This window comes from Dendropsophus ebraccatus, chromosome 4, assembly GCF_027789765.1.
Source record: "Dendropsophus ebraccatus isolate aDenEbr1 chromosome 4, aDenEbr1.pat, whole genome shotgun sequence".
Classification (NCBI taxonomy): Eukaryota; Metazoa; Chordata; class Amphibia; order Anura; family Hylidae; genus Dendropsophus; species Dendropsophus ebraccatus.
Genome location: NC_091457.1, coordinates 39,548,508 through 39,568,989, shown reverse-complemented (window position 1 = coordinate 39,568,989; position 20,482 = coordinate 39,548,508). Strand labels below are relative to the sequence as shown.

The 20,482-nt window shown below is 39.5% G+C and overlaps 1 protein-coding gene across 1 annotated transcript in view; it reads left to right on the top strand.

Annotated features, from left to right (window-relative positions):
* The window catches only part of LOC138789259 (mucin-2-like), a 54,457-nt gene extending 34,375 nt beyond the window's left edge, over positions 1–20,082 (top strand). The window contains exons 11-21 of the mRNA XM_069967860.1: positions 1,682–1,713; positions 4,681–4,858; positions 6,788–6,828; positions 7,605–7,736; positions 7,829–7,924; positions 11,644–11,772; positions 13,116–13,211; positions 15,445–15,564; positions 15,749–15,794; positions 17,493–17,613; positions 18,694–20,082. Of these exons, the coding sequence (XP_069823961.1) occupies positions 1,682–1,713; positions 4,681–4,858; positions 6,788–6,828; positions 7,605–7,736; positions 7,829–7,924; positions 11,644–11,772; positions 13,116–13,211; positions 15,445–15,564; positions 15,749–15,794; positions 17,493–17,613; positions 18,694–18,868 (1,166 nt within the window). The 3' untranslated portion in view covers positions 18,869–20,082. The remainder of the gene's footprint in view (positions 1–1,681; positions 1,714–4,680; positions 4,859–6,787; positions 6,829–7,604; positions 7,737–7,828; positions 7,925–11,643; positions 11,773–13,115; positions 13,212–15,444; positions 15,565–15,748; positions 15,795–17,492; positions 17,614–18,693) is intronic.
* The last annotated feature ends 400 nt before the right edge of the window (positions 20,083–20,482 follow it).

Genomic DNA, 20,482 nt, shown 5'->3' with positions numbered 1-20,482 from the left:
TGATTGCTGATCCAGTTGCTCTCCATTCACTCATGCTGTGTGCATTGCCACTTATACCCAGTACATTCACTGGACTGAGCGATCTACACTAATCTCAGAACATAGTGAGTAGATACCCATATCTCTGAATTTTTATACAAAACAAAAAGAAAACTATAAGCAGGATTTATTCTAGGTTTCAAAAAAGTGACTTCATAGACCTAACTACAAGTAGCGGCTAGCTTTGAAGCCCATCAATTAAGGGGTTGGGCGCCATTACAGAAATTAGAATCACAAAACCCAACATGTGCTACCCCAGGCGTTTTGAAAATCATAAAGGTGTCTTTTGCAGCGACTGATGGAACTGCAGCAAATATAGCGCTGCTCCAGGCTGGGTTAACACACAGTATATTTCAGTCAGTATTGTGGTCCTCATATTGCAACCAAAACCAGGAGTGGATTAAAAACACAGAAAGGCTCTGTTCACACACTGTTGAAATTTAGTGGATGGCCGTCATTTTATGACAAATAATGGCCGTTATTTCATAACAACGGCCAATGTTTTAAAATAACACCAATTATTTGCCATTAAATGACGGCCATCTACTGAATTTCAACATTATCTAAACATAGCCTTTCTGTGTTTTCAATCCACTCCTGGTTTTGGTTGCAAAATACTGACCAAAATACTGAGCAAAAATACTGTGTGTGAACCCAGCCTTAGGACCCTATTCCACCGGACGATTATTGTTCGCATAATCGTTAACGATTAACGATCTCAAACGACCGCTATTGCGAAAGACCTGAAAACATTTGCTCATTTCCATGGAACGATAATCGTTACTTATGATCGTATTTGCGATCGTTTTTTCCTCGCTATTTCAGCGCTATTGCGTTTTTTATCTACTGGGAACCACCGAACGACGTTTTATTCAATGCGAACGATTTGCAAACGTTTTGCGAACGAGCAACGATAAAAATAGGTCTAGGTCTTATGAAGCGATCAACGATTTCTCGTTCGGTCGTTAATCGTTAACTGCATTTCAACCGAACGATTATGGTTTAGATTCGAACGATTTAACGATAATCTGAACGATAATTGTCAGGTGGAATAGGGCCCTTACTGTGATTTCACAATTAGCGGCAAATTAGCACTAAACAACATTAATTAAATGCTATGAGTGAGCATAGCTTTAGGCTGTGTTCCCACATTTGCGAGTTCTTTAGCCCTTAGAGAAAAAGTATTGCAAAAATATTATGCCTTTTGTCATATTGTGCTTTCTGTGCAGCTGCAAATCTCAAAGCCCATCTATGGTGGGGAATGGACATTTTTTATTTTAAATAGCAATTGCTCAGGGTTCAGTAATTTTATTATGTGCAGCTGCTGACAAAACATAAATTAACAAGGGTCTTTCTTTAGGCTGTGTTCACACATAGCATTTATTGTGCATTAATTAGTGCTATTTTGCCATGAATTCAGCTGAAAGATAAGGCTGATTAACGCTTATTAAATGTGCATTAAAGGCTATGTTATAAATAATCCAGCCTGGAAACCCTTATTACAATGCAGAGTCCAGACAAGATAATTATATGATTATGTAAACAAAGAAACAACAAAAAAAAAAGACAAATGGGGGCACACGGCCTTATGCCTAGCAAATATACACTTGATTGTAATTACTGTTTATTTTTCTGTCCTCAGGTTGTGTCGGGCCTAATGGAGAGCCTAAAATGGTGAGGAATCTTCAAACTGTTAGTGTATTAATAAGAGAACTAAGTAAAGTGGTACTTTGGTTCTCGAACACCACTGTGTTCAAGTAATTCACTTTTCAAACAACAATTTTCCCCAAAGTTTTGTTCAGTACTTGAACTCTGCTTAGTGTCCAAACAAACCTCGAGAAGATAACTATTGTTCAGCCTCCCGTTATTTAAGGTGTTCGGGTACAACTGTTTACAGGAGAGGGGAATCGCTTCATAATAAGGGCATCCTGCTCTAAATAGCGCTTCCCACTCAAGAGCAGAAAGCTTGTGGTCCTGAGCCATCTGTGTCAGTACTGCTGCCGAGCGGGATGCACACACTGTACTTCTTCTACTCAGTTTGCCAGCCAGGCAGGGGTTAAAAGGCTTGAAGTACAGATAAAGACACAGCCTAAGTAACATCTTCCCAAAGACCAGAACACCCATCATTTTGACTGGTGTTCGGCTCTTCCTAGTAGGTTAAGTGGTGATGCTGTGCATAGCATCACCACTTAACCCGTGCCTGGCTGGCATTCTGAGCAGAAGGCATACAGTATAGTGTTGAGCAGTACAGACACAGCACACTCAGGACAGAACCTTTCTGCCTTTAAATGGGAATCCCCAATTAAAGCAGGAATTCCCTTCATTATGAGAGGATTCCCTGCTCCTGCAGTAAGGAGCAGTGTGTTATAGCAGTATGAAATTGCATCACCACCTAACTCTTTACACTCTGTGGGCCAATAGCTCTGCTCGGTTCTTGAACTGCTCCATTCTGAAAGAGCCTTCTATAATGGAAGAGAGGTATGAGTGTATAATTTGATTGCAATTTGTCATTTTGTCATCAGAAAATGACTCTCAAATTTTTTTGAGAAACATTTCAGAAGAAATCTATACTTAAAAACCTCTATAAAATATCCTGAAATCTTGCAACTTTTCACCCTGGCAACTGAGTTTTAAAAAAAACAAAAACAAACAAAAAAAAACCTGTCACTTACTGTTTAGCATCTCACTATCATCTCAGATGGGATTATAATGAATGGTAATACCCATTTAAAACAGCTGGAGGACAGATAACATACCAAGTTTCTCCAAAAATAAGCCCTATCCCAGAAATAAGACCTAGCTTCATTTTGTAGGCTTTTTGAACTAGGCTTGAAATATAAGCCCTACTCCACAAATAAGCCAATCAGGGCTGTGCAAGCTGGAAGCCATGTGATGCGCTCCAGCCAATTAAATGGTTGCTGGTGCGCAAGTGCACCAGCAGCCTTATTCTCTCCCATTCACTGCTGTGGAAGACGTCGAAGAGGAAGAAGACCAAACCCGCCCCTTGCTCTGACAACATCGATCCAAGATGTTGCCAGGGAGAAGAGGACGGGATGACAGTTATTTGATATGTATACTTTCTTTCTCTTCCTGTGTTCTTTTTGGAGAAACACGGTAGAATTCGCCATTGAGAATGGGTAATGGATACAGTTTACCTTATCTTCCTTCCTGCACACCAAACTCTACACAGGTCACAAAGTACAGTATGCAAACAAAACTCTCCCAAAGAAGTCTCCAGTCTATAGTTTCTGAGGTTCATGTTGCAAAGCATATCTCTATTTAATACTAGAAGCTTAAAGGGGTAGTCCACCAAAAAAAATTTTCTTTCAAATCAACTGGTGCCATAAAGTGCCAGAGATTTGTAATTCACTTCTATTAAAAAATCTTAAGTCTTCCAGTACTTATCAGCTGCTGTGTGTCCAGCAGGAAGTGGTGTTTTCTTTCCTGTCTGACCCATTGCTCTCTGTTGACTCCTCTGTCCATGTCAGGAACTGTCCAAAGCAGGAGCAAATCCCCATAGAAAACCTCTCCTGCTCTCCAGACTGGAAATAATACAACTTCCTGTTGGGCATACAGCAGCTGATAAGTACTGGAAGACTTGAGATTTTTTAATAGAAGTAAATTACAAATCTCTGGCACTTCATGGTAGCAGTTGATTTGAAAGAAATTTTTTTTGGGTGGACTACCCCTTTAAGCAAGACAGAAAATAAAAAATAGAATTTAAAATGTACAATTAAAGTGCAACTATCATTCTTTGCTGGTGCAGGATACAGTGTTAAAATCCTTCCACTGGCATGTCTGTTCTGGCGCCCCAAGGACAGAATTCATCCAGCAGCACAGTTTACTGCATTTTTAGTGTATATAGTCAATGGCATTGACAGATTAATTCTGTTCTCGGGGCGTCCAAACAGACAAGTAAGTGGAAACATTTTAACAGCATCTCCTGCACCAGCAAAAAAAAAATTATAGATACACTTTAACCCCTTCCCGTCATTAACATGTATATATATGTTCTTACTGCACATACCCCAATGCAGTAGGAATGTACATTTATGTTCCTGACTAAGGGGCTTCTGATGTGTGATCTATGGCAATCTATTGATTGCATCTTTTACAGTGATAAAAGGTGTAAAAAAAAGTGTAATAAAAAAAAAGTTTTTAAAAGTATTAAGAAACCCTTATACCCCCCCCCCATAATAAAAGTTTTAAATACCCCCTTGCCCATTATAAAAATATAAAAAAAAAAAAAAAAATGTGTAAATAACAAACATTAGTTCCCTATCTATCTCTCCAGCAACAGTACCTTTATGGTGCCCACAAGTCCTTGTTTACAACAGCATTGATGGACTATATGGGCATGTAACCACTGACATTACTGACCTCGGCATCATTACTAAGACCATCGGCTAATGGACATAGATGATTTAATGTCCATTGGGTGGATCTGTACTATAGCACCAATAGGCTGCTTTAGACCCATACTGCTGTTGTACTTGCCTATGTTTCATATGAAGGCATGAGGTAAAATCTTTTACAAGATGTTTATAATAATGATGAGGTTCAGTGCAGACCTCTGTGATTCAACCCTGCACTAACTTGTTTACCAGTATGCTTGCATACAATTCTATTCTCTGTTTACAGCCCAATGAGTCTTGGATCGTCAACTGCTCCATCTGCACTTGTAATGAAAAGTCATTTACTGTGCAGTGTCAACCAATAAGGTGTCCAACACCTGTTCCGCCAACCTGTGATAAGATCGGCTTTAGATTAGTTGAAATTGTTGATCCAGCAAATCCTTGCTGTAAAAATAAAACATGTGGTAAGTGAATCTTCTACTTTTCAGACAGTATTGAACTTTGGACAAAAAATATATGGTCACTTCACAGCTAAATGAACACCAGCTAAATGGCAACTTGTGAGGAGACATAATAGCTGCTCTTCACATTTCCCATGTAAGGGTATGTGCAAACTTAGGAAAACACGCAGTGGACTTGTGTCGGATTCTGCCGCTCGTTCCCATGCGCTCCCACTTCACTCTCCGCCTGTACCATTGACTCCATTTTATGGTTAGGCAGATGCTGCCCTCCGCCCGAAGAATGGAGGGGTTCATCCCATTGAAGTAATAGGACAGGCTATTACAGGGGTAGGGAACCTTGTCTCTCCAGCTGTTGCAAAACTACAACTCCCATCATGCCTGGGGAGCTAAAGCTGTCCAGGCATGATGGGAGATGTAGTATTGCAACAGCTGGAGAGACAAGGTTCCCTGCCCATGATCTATTGAAATGCAATTGATGTTTGAAAGAGATGCAGATGCAGGGTTATAAGTGAACCTTGGGGCTTGGGATAGTAAAGCAAGGGCCTTTTGGTGATCACCTTGTTGGAGGAGTACAGACACAATCATTTGAATACACAAATTAAAAGCACTTTACTTGCAAGAGGTACTAAAGCTTGATGATTACAAGAATATATACACTTACACATACAGGAGGTACAGTAAGTATGATGTTCCTCACTCTGCAGTAAGTTAAAACAGTGCTTCTCAATTCCAGTCCTCAGGCCTCACTAACAGGTCATGTAATACCTGATGCACTGACTATAATTATATCACCTGTGAAATACTAAGGAAATCCTCAAAACGTGACCTGTGAGGCCTGAGGACTGGAATTGAGAAGCACTGAGTTAAAAGATTTTGGTGGGGCTTGAACTAATGAAGTCTCTCTGACTCTTCAAATCTATTAAACCCTTGTGAATAGTTATGTTGCTCACTCTTCCAGGGTAGATGCACTTGTCCACTCACAGCACACTACCTGTCAGGCTAGGTTCAAACAAAGTCTTTATTTGGCTATGCAACGGCCATCTTTTTGGATGTCCGCCATTTTTAGGTTAAATAACATCTGTTTTTCAAATAGCGAAAGTTATTTGGCCTAAAAATGACGGATGTCCAAAAAGATGTCCGTCGAAGGGCCAAATAAAAGGCGTTGTGTGAACCTAGCCTCACAGACACAACACATCTCCTACGCCATACAAGCTAGTACTTGCACAGTGAAAAGTATGCGACATATCTGCAATCCACAAACAGAAATCCTATCAGGTACTCTGCCAGTCTTCAGCAGCTCACAAATCAGTCCCTCACTGCTCGTCTCTTCTCCCTGCTTCCCAGACAAGAGGTCAGAAGGCAGATAAGATGAACACTGAGGGACCCCGAGCAGCCACAATCGAAGCTGCTGGGGAATGGGGGTAGCTATAGCTATATTTTTATTCTTTATAGCCCCAACATTAGAAGATGTTTTTTGCGACATAGGAGTAGGGATGGTCCAAACCTGCTTCGGTTCAGGTTCGTACAAACCCAAACTCTTGGAAATGATTTCCGCTGTCTGCCCACTCCATGGAGAGGGTGGATACAGCGGGAGGACTGCCTGGAAAACTGAGATACAGCCATAACCATAGGTTGTATCCCAGTTTTCCAGGCGGTTCTCCCGCTGTATCCACCCGCTACACGGAGCGGGCAGACAGCAGGAATCTGACGCCGAGCGTTCGGGTTCTTACGAACCCGAACCAAAGCAGGTTCGGGCCGTCCCTACACAGGAGCATCTCAATTATTATCACCTAAGCTCCCACAGTGCACTGCTCTCTGCTAACACAAGGCTTTCTGAATTTCTCTTGTTTGTCATAAAAGCCAAGACAATCTCATGTAGTTAAAAACATTACATTTGGGTTTTTTGAATTTTTCCCTTTTTTCCCTCCTAAGAGCCTCAAGATGTATGTGTGGTCAACAACACTATATATCAGGTAAGAAAGCCTAAAGTATAGTGCTGTCTTATTTAAAAATAAACGAGAGAATAAATAAATTGACAATGAACAACAATATTAGATCACTTGACATAAAGCAACATGTTATGTTCAGTTCAGAGAGGCTTGCTAATTTGTACAAAGCACATCCTTTAGGCTATGTTCACACAAGTTTTTTTTTTGTGGCCGTTTTTTTAATGACAAAATATGTCCATATTTTGATAATTACGGCCGCAAATAATAATCATGATCATTATATATGGCTGTAATTATAAAATGACTGCCCTTTTTTGTTGTCAAAAGGACAACTACAAAACAACATTGTGTGAACATAACTTTAAGCTGACACCATAGCAGGATGCTATCCAACAGAGGCATCAGCACTTATTGAGTTTTTTCCTACAACTCAGCGTTTCCCAACAAATAACTAGCGAGACACCAACCCCCACTTCCACTCAAGTAGCTCTTGGTTTGGATGGCTCCAGCTATGTTAGAACTAAACTGCTGCAGGTGAAAACCATATCACTGGGCGCTAACACTATTGACATTTAATGGTGCGTTTACACAGGCAGATTTATCTGACAGATTTTTGAAGCCAAAGCAAGGAACAGATCATAAACAGGGAATGGGTCACAAAGGAACGACTGAGATTTCTCCTCTTTTCAAATCCATTCCTGGTTTTGGCTTCCAAAATCTGTCAGAAAAATCTGCCTGTGTAAACGCACCATAAGCTGTGATAATTCCTAATTTAATAATTCCCTTCTTTCATTTAACAGCCAGGTGCTACTATTCCACCACCGTATGATAACCCTTGTTATGAATGTAATTGTACTCATCAAAAGGATTCTGTAACCAAGTTAAATGCAGTAAAATGTGAGACTAGAACCTGTCAAGGAGAATGTAAGCTGGTAAGTGAGATGTTAAGCTATTATACACAGTGGGGACAATACATGTAATTCTTCTTCATACTAAATGCAATGTCTTACCTGTTATCTGGCAGGGCTTCAAGCACAAAACAGAAAACGGGAGATGTTGTGAATGTGTCCAACAGTTTTGCATCATTACACTTCCGAATGGAACAAATATTTTACTTCAGGTATGTCTAGATACTCATTACAGTTACTAAGGATGTAAGGGTATGTTCAAATGGGGCTGCAAACCCGCAGCGTGAAATCCGCTGCTGATCCAGTATGAGGAAAGGCACCCGAAATGTGAATTATTATCTCATTTGTGTTGCGTCACTATCTTTGTCACACACATGTAATTTCAAACCCAGAGAAATGCAAATTTTTCCCTTTTTTTATAACAGTTAAATAATAATTATTTTTTTTAACAGATAGTACCAGAAAGTTAGGCTAGGTTCACACTGCGTTTTCATCATCCGTTTAAAGCATCCGTTTTTTGCAAAAAACGCATGAAAAACGGATTGCAAAAAACGGATTCATTTCTGTGCATCCGTTTTTCCATTGACTTCCATTATAAAAAAAAAACGGATCCGTTTTTTTTGGCGGACCAAAACGGACCAAAAAACTTTGCTGACCCTATTTTTCTGGAGGTTAAAAAAAAGGGATCGGTTAAACGGATGCTGAAAACGCAGTGTGAACCTAGCCTTATAAGCCCTAAGATTTCTAAATTCAATTGAAAACGTCTTCCATTACTTATCTGCTACTGGCCTACAGGAAGTGGTGTTTTATTTTTAGTCTGAAACTGTGCTCACTGCTGTCACCTCTGTCTGTGACAGGAACTGTCCAAAGCAGTAAAGGTTAGAGGTGGCAGCAGAGAGTAATGTTTCAGAATTTAAAGAAAACACCACTTCCCGCAGGACATACAGATGCTGATAAGTACTGGAAGGCTAGATATTTTTGAATTAAAGCAATTTTCAAATCTATATAGCTTTCTGGTAAAAATAATTTTGCCAGAGACCCCGTTTAATGTATCAACCAAATTTTTCTACTAACATGAAGTACATTTTGTCATCAGAAAACTTTCTTATCACTTAGATAAGTTTAACCCTTTCCCGCACGAGGACGTAACTGTACTTCCTCACGCAGGTGCGGGCGTTCAGAGCGGGGCCGCGCGGTGACCCCGCTGTGAACCGCCGCAGTCCCAGGTGCCTCATGGAGCCCGGGACCGCGGGTATTAGCAGGCACGGTCCGATCGCCGTGCCCGCTAATACAGTAATCAGATGCAGCTGTCAAACATGACAGCTGCATTCGATTACCGGATGCAGCATTTTCCTGGTGTCTAGTGGCGGAGATCGTTCCTGAACGATTACTGAAGCCGGCTGGGGACCGCTCCAAGATGGCGCCGTCCCTGGCTCGGCTGCAGCAGCCGAAAGCAAACGAGTGCCGATCTTATTGATCTTTGCTGTATGACTATACAGCAAAGATCTCAACGAGAGATCAAAGTGTATATACTAGAAGTCCCCCAGGGGGGCTTCTAGTATATGTGTAAAATCACCCCCTTTTCCCAGGTTTTAAATAAAAGTAAATAAATAAATAAACATGTTTGCTATCGCCGCACTTTGAATTTTTTTCTGGTTTCGCAGTGTACTTTATGCAAAAATTCAGCCTGTCATTGCAAAGTACAATTAGTGACGCAAATAATAAGGGCTCATGTGGGTTTCTAGGTGGAAAAATGCAAGTGCTATGGCCTTTTAAGCACAAGGAGGAAAAAACGAAACCGCAAAAATCGAAATTGGCTCTGTCTTTAAGGGGTTAATTCAATAGACTTTTCAATTAAGCCACATCCAAAGGTCAATTAGTCCACCTACACTAGAATTATGTACTAACATCCTTGATTGCACTAATGTGTGAACATAGCCTATGTCTATTTATGGACACTCATTAATAATTAACAGTTTGAGTGCTCGGACAGCATGTAATAATGTGCGGAATTGGCTTAATTAGAAATTGGAGTCCTTAGTAAGAAAAAATTTGCATTAACATCTGTTTATTTATTTCTCATTAATCCAGTCCATTGCCTCAGACCTTGCATCATATTTGTAGCCCGTCTTTGAACCTATTCTATGTTATTAATATCTTTTTGTAGGTGAGGTTTCTAGAACTGGACACAGGATTCCAGATGTGGTCTTATACTAAAGTTATACAGCAGGATTACAATCTCTTCCTACTGCTGTAGTTATATCTCTAGCTGAACAGCCCAACACTTGATTAGCCTTTTATACCGCAGTATAACTGGTATGGTAGCACTGGTGACTTATTTTGAGGTTGTAAAAAATCACTACTCCTAAATCCTTCTCTTCTTAAAGCAACTCTGTACCCACAATCTGTCCCCCCCAAACCGCTTGTACCGTCAGATATCTGCTTTTAATCCAAGGTCTGTCCTAGGGTCCGTTCAGCAGGTGATGCAGTTATTGTCCGAAAAAGCAACTTTTAAACTTGCAGCCCGTGCCAAACTGCCATAGCCTAGAGTATCTGTGCCCTAAACTTACACCACCCCTCTGTCCCTCCTCTCCAACATCTTCATCATTAGAAATGCCTCTGGCAGGATTTTTCCTATTCTTCTGCAGTGAAAACTGCCCAGGTGCCTTAACGATTCAGCCCATGTGCAGTGTTCACACAGCTGATGAATAGGAGAATACTTGCCTGGGGCATTCCTAATGATGAAGGGGACGGAGAGGAAGGACAGAGAGGTTGTGTCAGCCTAATGCACAGACACTCTAGGCCACGCCAGTTTGACACAGGGTTGCAGGTTTGAAGGTTGTTTTTTAGGACAGCAGCTATCCAAAGGTACAAGCGGTTTAGGCTGGGCAGATTGTGGGTACAGAGTCACTTTAAGGGTGTGTTAACACTGAGTAAATGTGGCAAAATTCCGCAGCGGAATCTCGTCTGCCTCATGTCAACTCTTTGCCCTCTCATAGACAGGCTATGGCCCACTGGCGGGATTCCATGGCGGAAAGATCGGCCACAGAATTCCGCCACATTTACTTAAGGAATGTTCACACTGAGCGGAAAGTTCTGCCACGGAATCCTGCCGTGCTCAGTGTGTCATTGCCCATCTATGGGAGAGTGCACGCTCCTCTGCTGCCTCCTCTGACATGTCACTTCTTTGAGTGGAGAAGGGAGGAAGCGGACGCATGTGCACCTTCTCATTCACTCACTGTAGGACACTAAACAAAAAATCTAATTCAAAAAGTCGCATCTAATTTAGATAGTCTTGTCTAAAAAGCTTCATAAATTCATATTAGATTTATTTTGAGCCCAAACTAGATATATTAGACTAAAAACTGGCGCAATTAGTTTGATAAATGTCCCCCATAGTGTTTTCTAAAACAAAACTGACAATATGATTCTTCCTACAAGAGTATTGAGGTTGTTATATTGCTTGGATTTTTTAGTTTTCTTAAGGAATCTCATGCAATATCAGGAAATTTTTCTGCCTAAAGGAGAGAGTGCAGTGTAATGCAGTGTAAAGAGACCATCATAAGAGAGTATGTTTACGTGTATTCTCACAGTATTCAGTTTCTGAGAATGCCATGTTGAAAGCCTTGAGAAGATACATCAAGACCTGGTATATTTTGGCAGATGGCATCATGTACATAAATGTACAGTATCTGCCAGAGGAACTTAGCATGCCAGCTTAGGCTTATGCAATGCCTACAATGTTAAATAGTATTAAACTGTGCCAATAAGGTAATCAGCTGCATGACAAGCACAATAGAAACATAATGATAAGAAAACAGAATACAGGAATGAGTGAAGCTGAAAAGAATATTCAGACAAATGTAATAAACATAAAACATAAAAAAGTATCATAAATGAAAAGAAGTGACAAATATATACATTTTTACAGGACAATACAACCTGGTATCTATCTAATAATTCCTGTTCGTACTATGAATGTCATAAAGTGAATGGCCAATTTAATGTGAAAGAAAGTCAAGTATTATGCACTGTAAATAGCCAAAGTGACTGCTCAAAGGTACGTAACTGTGAAACACTTTATTACTGCAAAAGTGTGTTCTAATTTTTGTTGTTACCTAATTGCTAATTTTTGCTAACCTAATATGCTTCTTTTGTACATTCAATATATGTTCATAATCTTAAATTACGAGTTATTGCATCATTGTTTTATTGTGTATGTTATCCATTATTATCTAGTTGTGTTTCTTACTTGGCTAGTAGCTAGTGCCTACTAGAGATGAGCAAACCTTGAGAAGGCTGAGTTCGTCCGAACCTAAATGCTCTGCATTTGATTTCTGGGGGCTGAAGAAGTTGGTTGCAGCCCTAAGGCTGCTTGGAAACATGGATACAGCCATAAGCTGTATCCATGTTTTCCAGGACCCCCTAGGGCTGCATCCAACCTCTTTCGCCACTGGTTATCAAATAATTACAATTCAGGTTCAGACAAACCCAAGCGTGCTGAAGGTTTTCTCATCAGCCTACCATATAATACTGAGTAATTGTGGAGAAGAATCTAGGTCACTCCCACCGAGCTCCAAAGGACCTGTTTAAAGATGGAAGAAACCTCCAGAAGATCACAGCAACACTTTACCAATCTGAACTTTATGGCAGAGTGCCAGAATAAAGTCTCTCCTTAGTAAAAGATGTAAAAAAATAAATGCTGCCGGGAAGACGCCCACACTCTTACAAGATTCTCCGATCTGATGAAACCAAGGTTGAATTATTTGGCCTTTGTTCTAAGGGTCATGTCTGTAAGAGAACACAGCACTGCCCATCCTTTGCCTAATACCATCAATACAGCGTAGCATGGTGGTGGCAGCATCTTGCTATGGGGATGTTTTTCAGTGGTTGGGAAAGGGAGACTGATGATTTTTTTTAGGAAAAGCTGAATAGTGCAATGTACAGAGATATTCTAAATGAAAACCTGATGCAGAGGGCTCTTGACCTGAGACTGAAGGTTCACCTTTTAACAAGACAATGACCCTGTCAAGTGCACAGTATAAGTGCACAGCCAAGACAAGATAAAGTGGCTGAGGGACAATTCTGTGAATGCTCTTTAGTGGCCCAACCAGAGTTCGGATTTGATCCAAATGAAATATCTCTGGAGATGTTAAAATGGCTACACCGACGGTCCCCAAGAAGAATAAAGGCTGGAATCACCACTAAAGGGGCTTCAACTAAGTAGTGACTAAGGGGCTTATTACACAAAATGATTATACAATAATCGCTTCATGTTAAAAGGCAACGATCAGATGATATATAGTCAGAAGAATGACTGAATACTCCCAGTGTCTCGATATTTACTATGCAGGTGTAATTTCATTATCTTTATGCATCTTACCAATTGTTTGCAATCTACAGGGGTACGTATACCAAAAGCTTCCAAGTGAATGCTGTGGGAAATGTATCCAGACAAACTGCATCATAACAGCTGACAATGTTACCAAAATATTACAGGTAATGATTCTAATTAATATAAGCAGAATAAAAATATACTACTGCAGATTGTACATGAACGTGTGAAAGGGGTACTCCAGAGAAAAAACCCTGGTTTCCAATCAACTGGTGGAAGTACTGTAAGACTTGAGTTTTTAGACAGAAATAATTTACAAATCTGTATAATTTTCTGACACCAGATGATTTAAATACTTTTTTTTCTCCTGGTTACCCTTTAATTAAAGATATTGGGCCTAATTAAATATAAAAAAGAGAGAGAAAATCACTAAAAAATAGAGATACTGTAGGCTGTGTCATTTGAATTTAGGTGACTGATTGGATTAATTTTATATCCTAATCCCCAGTACACCAATTTGCATATTTTAGTAGAACTATTATTATTTTTAGGATTAGAAGTGTCTAGTAAAAGAACAGCATAAGGCCCTCTGCACCTGACCACAAAACCACTAATCCACAATCACAGACAGTGCACACATTAAACATATAGAAGCCACAAATCCCGACTGTATAATTTTCTCTATTTTTGACATTAGCCTAAAGATGGGATAGCCTAAATATGAGACCTTGTACTCTGTGAGACAAGTTGTAGTTTTTATATGAACCATTTTGTGGTACATACTGTAAATTATATTTAATATTTTTTAAAATTTTCTATGGAAATTCTTTTGAATTTTTTTCTTCCTTTTTTTTTTTTTTTTTTTTACCATGCTGTGAAAATAACATCCTATCTTTATTCTGGAGGTCGGTACAAATGCAGTGAACGCACTAAATCTGTACAGGGTTTTTATACTTTAAGTTTTTTTTTTTTAAGATTTATTATAATAATTTTGGAATATTTTTATAAAATAAAAGTACTTTTTTTTTTTTTAAAGGAAATTTTTTATGCTGTGCAAACTTAAGGAGGGGGAAATAAAAGCTAATTGATTTTCCTGCAGAGACAAGAGGTCAACAGAGTGCCAGAGCACAGAAGGAATTAAATCCTAAGGGCCCTATTACACCAACAGATTATCTGACAGATTTTTGCAAGCCAAAGCCAGGAGTGGATTTGAAAAGACGAGGAATCTAAGTCTTTCCATTGTTACCTGTTCTCTGTGTATAGTCCACTCCTGGTTTTGGCTCCCAAAAATCTGTCAGATAATCTGTTAGTGTAATAGGACCCTAAGGCTCTATTCCTCGAAATGATTATTGGCCAAATAATCGTCCCCTGGAATAGAAGGCAACGAATAGCCCACATCGTTTATGTCGGCTGATTGTTGCAGTCGTTTGTCTTTCAACCATGTTGAAAAAAAAATGATTGTGATAGCAGTGATCTGCTGCCGTTGCTCCGTGGAATAGGAGCAGCGGCAGCTGGCTGCCATTATCCTCTATGGGCTGCCCGGAACGATCTAGTGATCACCAGGGCAGCCCCCCCCCCCCCCCCCCCCCGCAGCTCCCCGCGGCCCCTCCCACACTTACCCACTTGCTAACCCTCTTACGCAGAGATAAGGACCTCACTGGAGAAGCAGGCAGCAAAATAAAATACACAGGAGGGAACAGAGAGTGGTTTAAGGAGATCTACTGTATTTAATGGGTGAACTAGATCGAGACCAAAAGAGGAGAAGCAGGGAGACGATATGTAATTTTATTTATTGCACTAAAGTGTGTGTGTGTCCCTCAGGTGCACTGAAAAGAGTAAGGCACAGACAGGACCACAAACTCTTTTCTTTCTCCTGTCATTCTGAACTAACAGAAAACCCAGCCAGGAGAAGCAGCTGCTATTATTTAGCTGCTCTCCCAGCACTAAGGGTCAACCCTGACCAATACTTGGGCAGAACTGTATTGTACTTTTTTAGTAAAAACGGGATAAACTGTTAAGAGGTAAAGCATCAAGCAATCTCTAGATATCATTAGGAGAAGCATGTGGTAGCGCACTTCACTTCCCGACTGGCCATGATCTGTCTACATACTCTGTCAGCAATATTTCCTGGCAATAGGGCCAGCTTGACTATGGTATCAGAAAAAAGAATATGTATGATCATATTATAAGAATATGTATAAGAATATGGCTAATATAATATATATATATATATATATATATATATATATATATTATATATATATATATATTATATATATATATATATATATATATATATATATATATATATATATATATATATATATATATATTATATATATTATATTTTGTAATTAAAATTTTTACTTTTTAATCTGTTTCTGATTATTTGTACAGCCTGGAGAGACATGGTCTTCTCCAAGTAACAACTGCACCATATACAATTGTGATGAGAATTCTCAAATATACACTTCGCAAGTAATATGCAAACCACCTGACCCATCAGTCTGCGAAAAGGTATGTTCTTATTTTCTGTGAAAATCATACGTAATACAAGATATATAGACGCATCTACTTTTATAAAGAGACTAATATTTATAAAAGGTTATTCGTAATAAAGTGATGAAATATTAGTAGGATATCAGGGCGTGTGTGTAACTTTTTAAAAAAGCTAAAAATGTGAAATTCTTTTTATTTATAGGGGATAGTAACTTTAAGTGAAGATGGATGTTGCAAGGTTTGTAGAGGTATGAGCCAATGAAAAAAAGATTAAACATAAAGATATATAGTCATTATTTAAAGGGGTTATCCAGCGCTACAAAAACAAGTCCACTTTTCCCACACTGTTGTCTCCAGTTTAGGTGCAGTTTGCAATTAAGCTCCATTTACTTCAATGGAACTGAGTTTCAAAACCCCACCCAAACTGGAGACAACAGTAGGGGGAAAGTGGCCATGTTTTTGTAGTGCTGGATAACCCCTTTAATGTCATAGGCTGTGGCTGTCTCTGTGATACAGTAGTTATATTCTATTTTGTATTTTTTTTTTATAGTATGTGATTTTACTTACCTTTACTGTCATGGACTTTGAATCAATTTTTTAAGAGCTGACCACTCCTTAATCATGTGACATATTAAACTGTCATCAGTCGCACATGACCTTTTAGGACACGTGTTGGCTGCACTAATGGCCTGTGCTAATGCATGCATAGACACATCGGCAAGCATTTTTAACGTTGAAAGACAACAATCAGCTGATAAACGTCTTTGTAACACAGGGCGATATCTGCTTGATTGGGCAGATAATCGTCACGTGTAATGGGGCCCTTACGCTCAATAACCCCTTTAATAAAAAGAGTTATGGCTCTTAAAAGGAGAGGATGAATAAATGTAGAGCACTGCTTCAGTGTGAGCAGTGTGCATCAAGGAACTTTGGTCATGAAGGGATTTAAGGGGTATTCTAGGAAGTATTTCCTATATGTAATCTATTTAGACGACTCCTACTTTAAGGTGTATTCTTGGAAAACCCAGAGGATAACCCCATACATCAAAGCAACAAACAATGTGTGGCTTTGGGGTATTTTAAAAACATTTTTACTTTTAATTTTTACATGCAATCATGAGACTGCATACACTGGTCAATGCTATGCCATAGCATAGCATTCATCAGTGTTACCTGTGACAGACTCTATTACCAGAACACCAATCAGACTGCAGAGAGGTAAGGAAAACTCCTCCTGCAGTCCAGGAAAGCGATCAGGACCCGAGCAATCACACTGCAGGGGTCCTGATCGGTAAGTGCCAGGAGCTGCTCCTCTCACACTTAAACGTCGTGATGGCGTGTAGTGCGATCGCTGCAGTCTGTTAGTAAGTATGAGGGCCCGGCTGCTGATAGCAGATGGTCCCTGCCCGCAATCAAGCGAGCTTAGCTACTGAGCTCACTTCATAACTACATAACATATGGCTGTACCAATATATTCAGGGTCGTCTGGTGACAGGCAGCTGTGGCATACTGGTACATCAGGGGTCGTCCAGGGGTTAAAGCAGAGTAGAGGATGTGCAGCAAACAATGTGAGTAATGCTGCACATTCCTCCATTCTTCTGTTTTAACCAGATTAGACCCCTCCAGACACCGCAAGTCATAGTCATGTCCTTGGTAAGGGCCGCCCCTCTCCCTTGCTATGTACAGTACAGCGGCATCTGAAGACTGACAGGGACTGTGAGGCATTGTGAATTTCCAGGTGTGGGACTGGTGTAATGATGGCTCCCATACACGTCTTCCAGGTTCAGACTGGTAGAGGCTCCTAGGGCCCTTTATTCCGACCCTGGCATCGAGGCTGGATCAAGCAAGTGGGCTCGATGCCAATCCACCATCTGCCCCATAGGTAAAGCAGCCCTGTCAGTACAGCATGAGATTAAACCGACTTTATGTCATTTTTCTTCTTTTAGAATTTTCTAAAAATCCATGTCAAATCCATGGCAATGTTACCATCCTCCATCTTGATAACTGTGTGTCCCTGAAACCAGTAAATGCAACATATTGTGAAGGGAATTGCGAGTCTTTCTCCATGTGAGTATAAGTTGATCTCTGGCATTACATTTTAATATTCCTTGGAAGATATAATCTTTACCAGCCTCGTAAAGAGGGGTTTTATACAGAAATTGTATAAAATGAACAGGTATTTGTTATTTTTATGCCACTGTTATATCATGCAAAGCCGGTTATACAGTAAAAAAAAAAAAATAAATAAAACAATTGTTGACATACTGTTAACTGTGATACATGCTTCATGCTCATGTGCACAAAGCCTTAAAGTGTCCTTGTCATTAGAAAAAGCTTCTGAATGTTGCACAGAAGTTTTATTCAGTTGAGGTTGGTTAGAACCCCATGATTGTTAAAGTGGGGCATGGTTATGTGCCTCACTAAGTCTAAGGAGAATTCATGGAGCAAGACAAAAAGGGCAGCAATTTGGGGATTGAATTACATAACCATATACTTATCCTGGTTTCACTAATGAAACAATGGCAAATCCCCTCTATAGAGGCACTTGCACTCGGTACGAGGAGAAGCTTAGCTAAGTGCTTCATTTCCGGGTTCCATATTTGTGTTGCTGCAGAAGACCGTTTCCATTGTAAATTTATGGAACACATTTCCTGCAGTCCGATGAGCTGCGCCAAGTAATTCTCCTGTCACTATCGACAATACATATTACACATTTATGGCATAAACTGTAAATATGCAATAAACGTCTACTATGCCTGTGATATTACAATGTTCTGAACAGGGGTGTAGCTAGGATTCATGGGGCCCCATAGAAAAAACTGTGAGGCCCCATAAATCATGTACGGCTTCCCTCCTCACCAAACTCGGCCCAGGCCCCCAGTGTTACTTTGTTCTCCCAGGTTCCTGGTGCACAAGTGATGTCAAACGTGCTCAGAGAAATCAGGGAAATACGGATTACGGGTATGCTGGTCCGGAGGGAATAACATAGAGGCCGACCATGCTTTGCCGGGCACCCTTGCTGCAGAGACCCTGTTGCAGTTGCATGGTCTGCCTCTATTGAAGGACAAACTAAGCTCTGACATACCTGTACTTTTAATTGAATGGATTCTTGTATTGCTTATATACTGTCATGTTACCTCCGGGCAGGTACTCATTTAAGAATCAGAAAATGGAACAGAAGTGTAAATGCTGTATACCAACTGCGATCAAAGAGGGTGAAGTACTTATGGAGTGCAAGAATGGAACATCTTTCAATTATAAATACAGCGTGATAGAGGAATGTTATTGCTCCAATCCTACCTGTGAAAAAATAATCTCCTAATAGATCTTGTCTGATGCATCTCATGGCTTGTTTAAGCTTTCAAGAAATTAGCTTTGTGTTTTCTGATATCAATCCAGCACAGCTACAGCTTTTCTTCTACAGCAAAGTACCGTAGTTCTCGTTAAAAAAGCCACTGATATTAATTTCTATTAAATGCAACAATGTATCACTTTATGTTTAAATATTTATGTTAGCAAGCTTCTTACATTCAACTTCATCACTTTCTTGATTAAGTGTTTTGTTTAATAAAATTTTGGAACTTAATTCACTCTCATACACTAAAGGTGGAGCTATTTGTTCTAGAGATTTTTACTCCAGACATTAGCTAGAAATCCTAGAACATGTTTATAGCCTACATACAATGGAGGCAATAAGATATTGTAAAGAGGGATGTTTCTAATCAATTTATCAGAGATCTGTGAATTCTGTTCTTTAGAAGTAGCACCACACTGTGTGTATAATGGATTTCATTCCGTTTCTTTTTCAAGATTATATACAATATTTTTTTTTGCTTTAAACTACACCTGGTATCCAATAGGTGCAATCAATTTTATAATGCTACAAAGAGATGGAAAGTAGCCCCGACCTAAAGGCTTATTCCCATGTTCCATGAAACACGGAAGCTACAGATGGGGAAGCCCAGTAGTGGACTCTTTCCCCTCCCGGCAGCACGTATCAGTATGATGAGGAAAGTGACAGAGCCACGCGGCTGCTTCATTACAGTGCCTCAAACACTGCCGGGCATGGAAAGAGTCCACTACAGGGCCTCCCTGTCAGTAGGTTTCGTGTTTTATGGAACATGGGAATAAGCCCAAACAGAGGACACTGTTACAATACCAGACACTTCACATAAACATGTATGATGATAGTTTTGAGATTAGCCCCTTTCCAACTTTAGGGTCCATAAAATGGTGGTCCAAGATTTTGGAAATCTCTTCTTTTGGAAAATGTTGCTATCTAAAGCTAATTTGGAACCATAAAAAATATGTTGATTAACTAATGCTATGTTACAATTTATTGTGAACTGGATGTCATCAGTATAGCCTATTAGAATGTTTAAGTTGGGCCATCAAAATAACTTTCTCTTGTGCATCCAGGGTATGCCAGTTTTACATTAGGTATCTTCATGTCTCTCTAGGGATCAGGGACAAAAAATAACAACTATTTCCATATTTTATAGAGGCCATGTTCGAAAAAGTTCCATTGACAAAATTGCAGATTTTCAGAAAAATGTTTTAATGAATTATAATATAATATTTTTTGTTATTAATTCTTTCCAAATCTTGGTGTTAGTCAGTTTGTTACATGTATCACACATTATGTTTATTAGTTCTAAATGATATCTGTTTGCCAAACCAAATAAAGATACATTCAAAGACTTTGGGTTATTTTTTAAAATTAACATTAATAAACAATTTTGCAAGTTTGCACTAATAATACTAAATGAGGTGTTCTATACATTTGGTAGTTTTGGATGGAAAGCAGGGTAATAATAACAACAATCTTGATGGTTGTCAGTAGTGAAGGCAATATGGACATTCCTTGTGAAATACAGATGATAGTAAAGGAAGTTTAATCTGGTGCTCAAGTAGTTTTGAATTAAGCACCAACTTA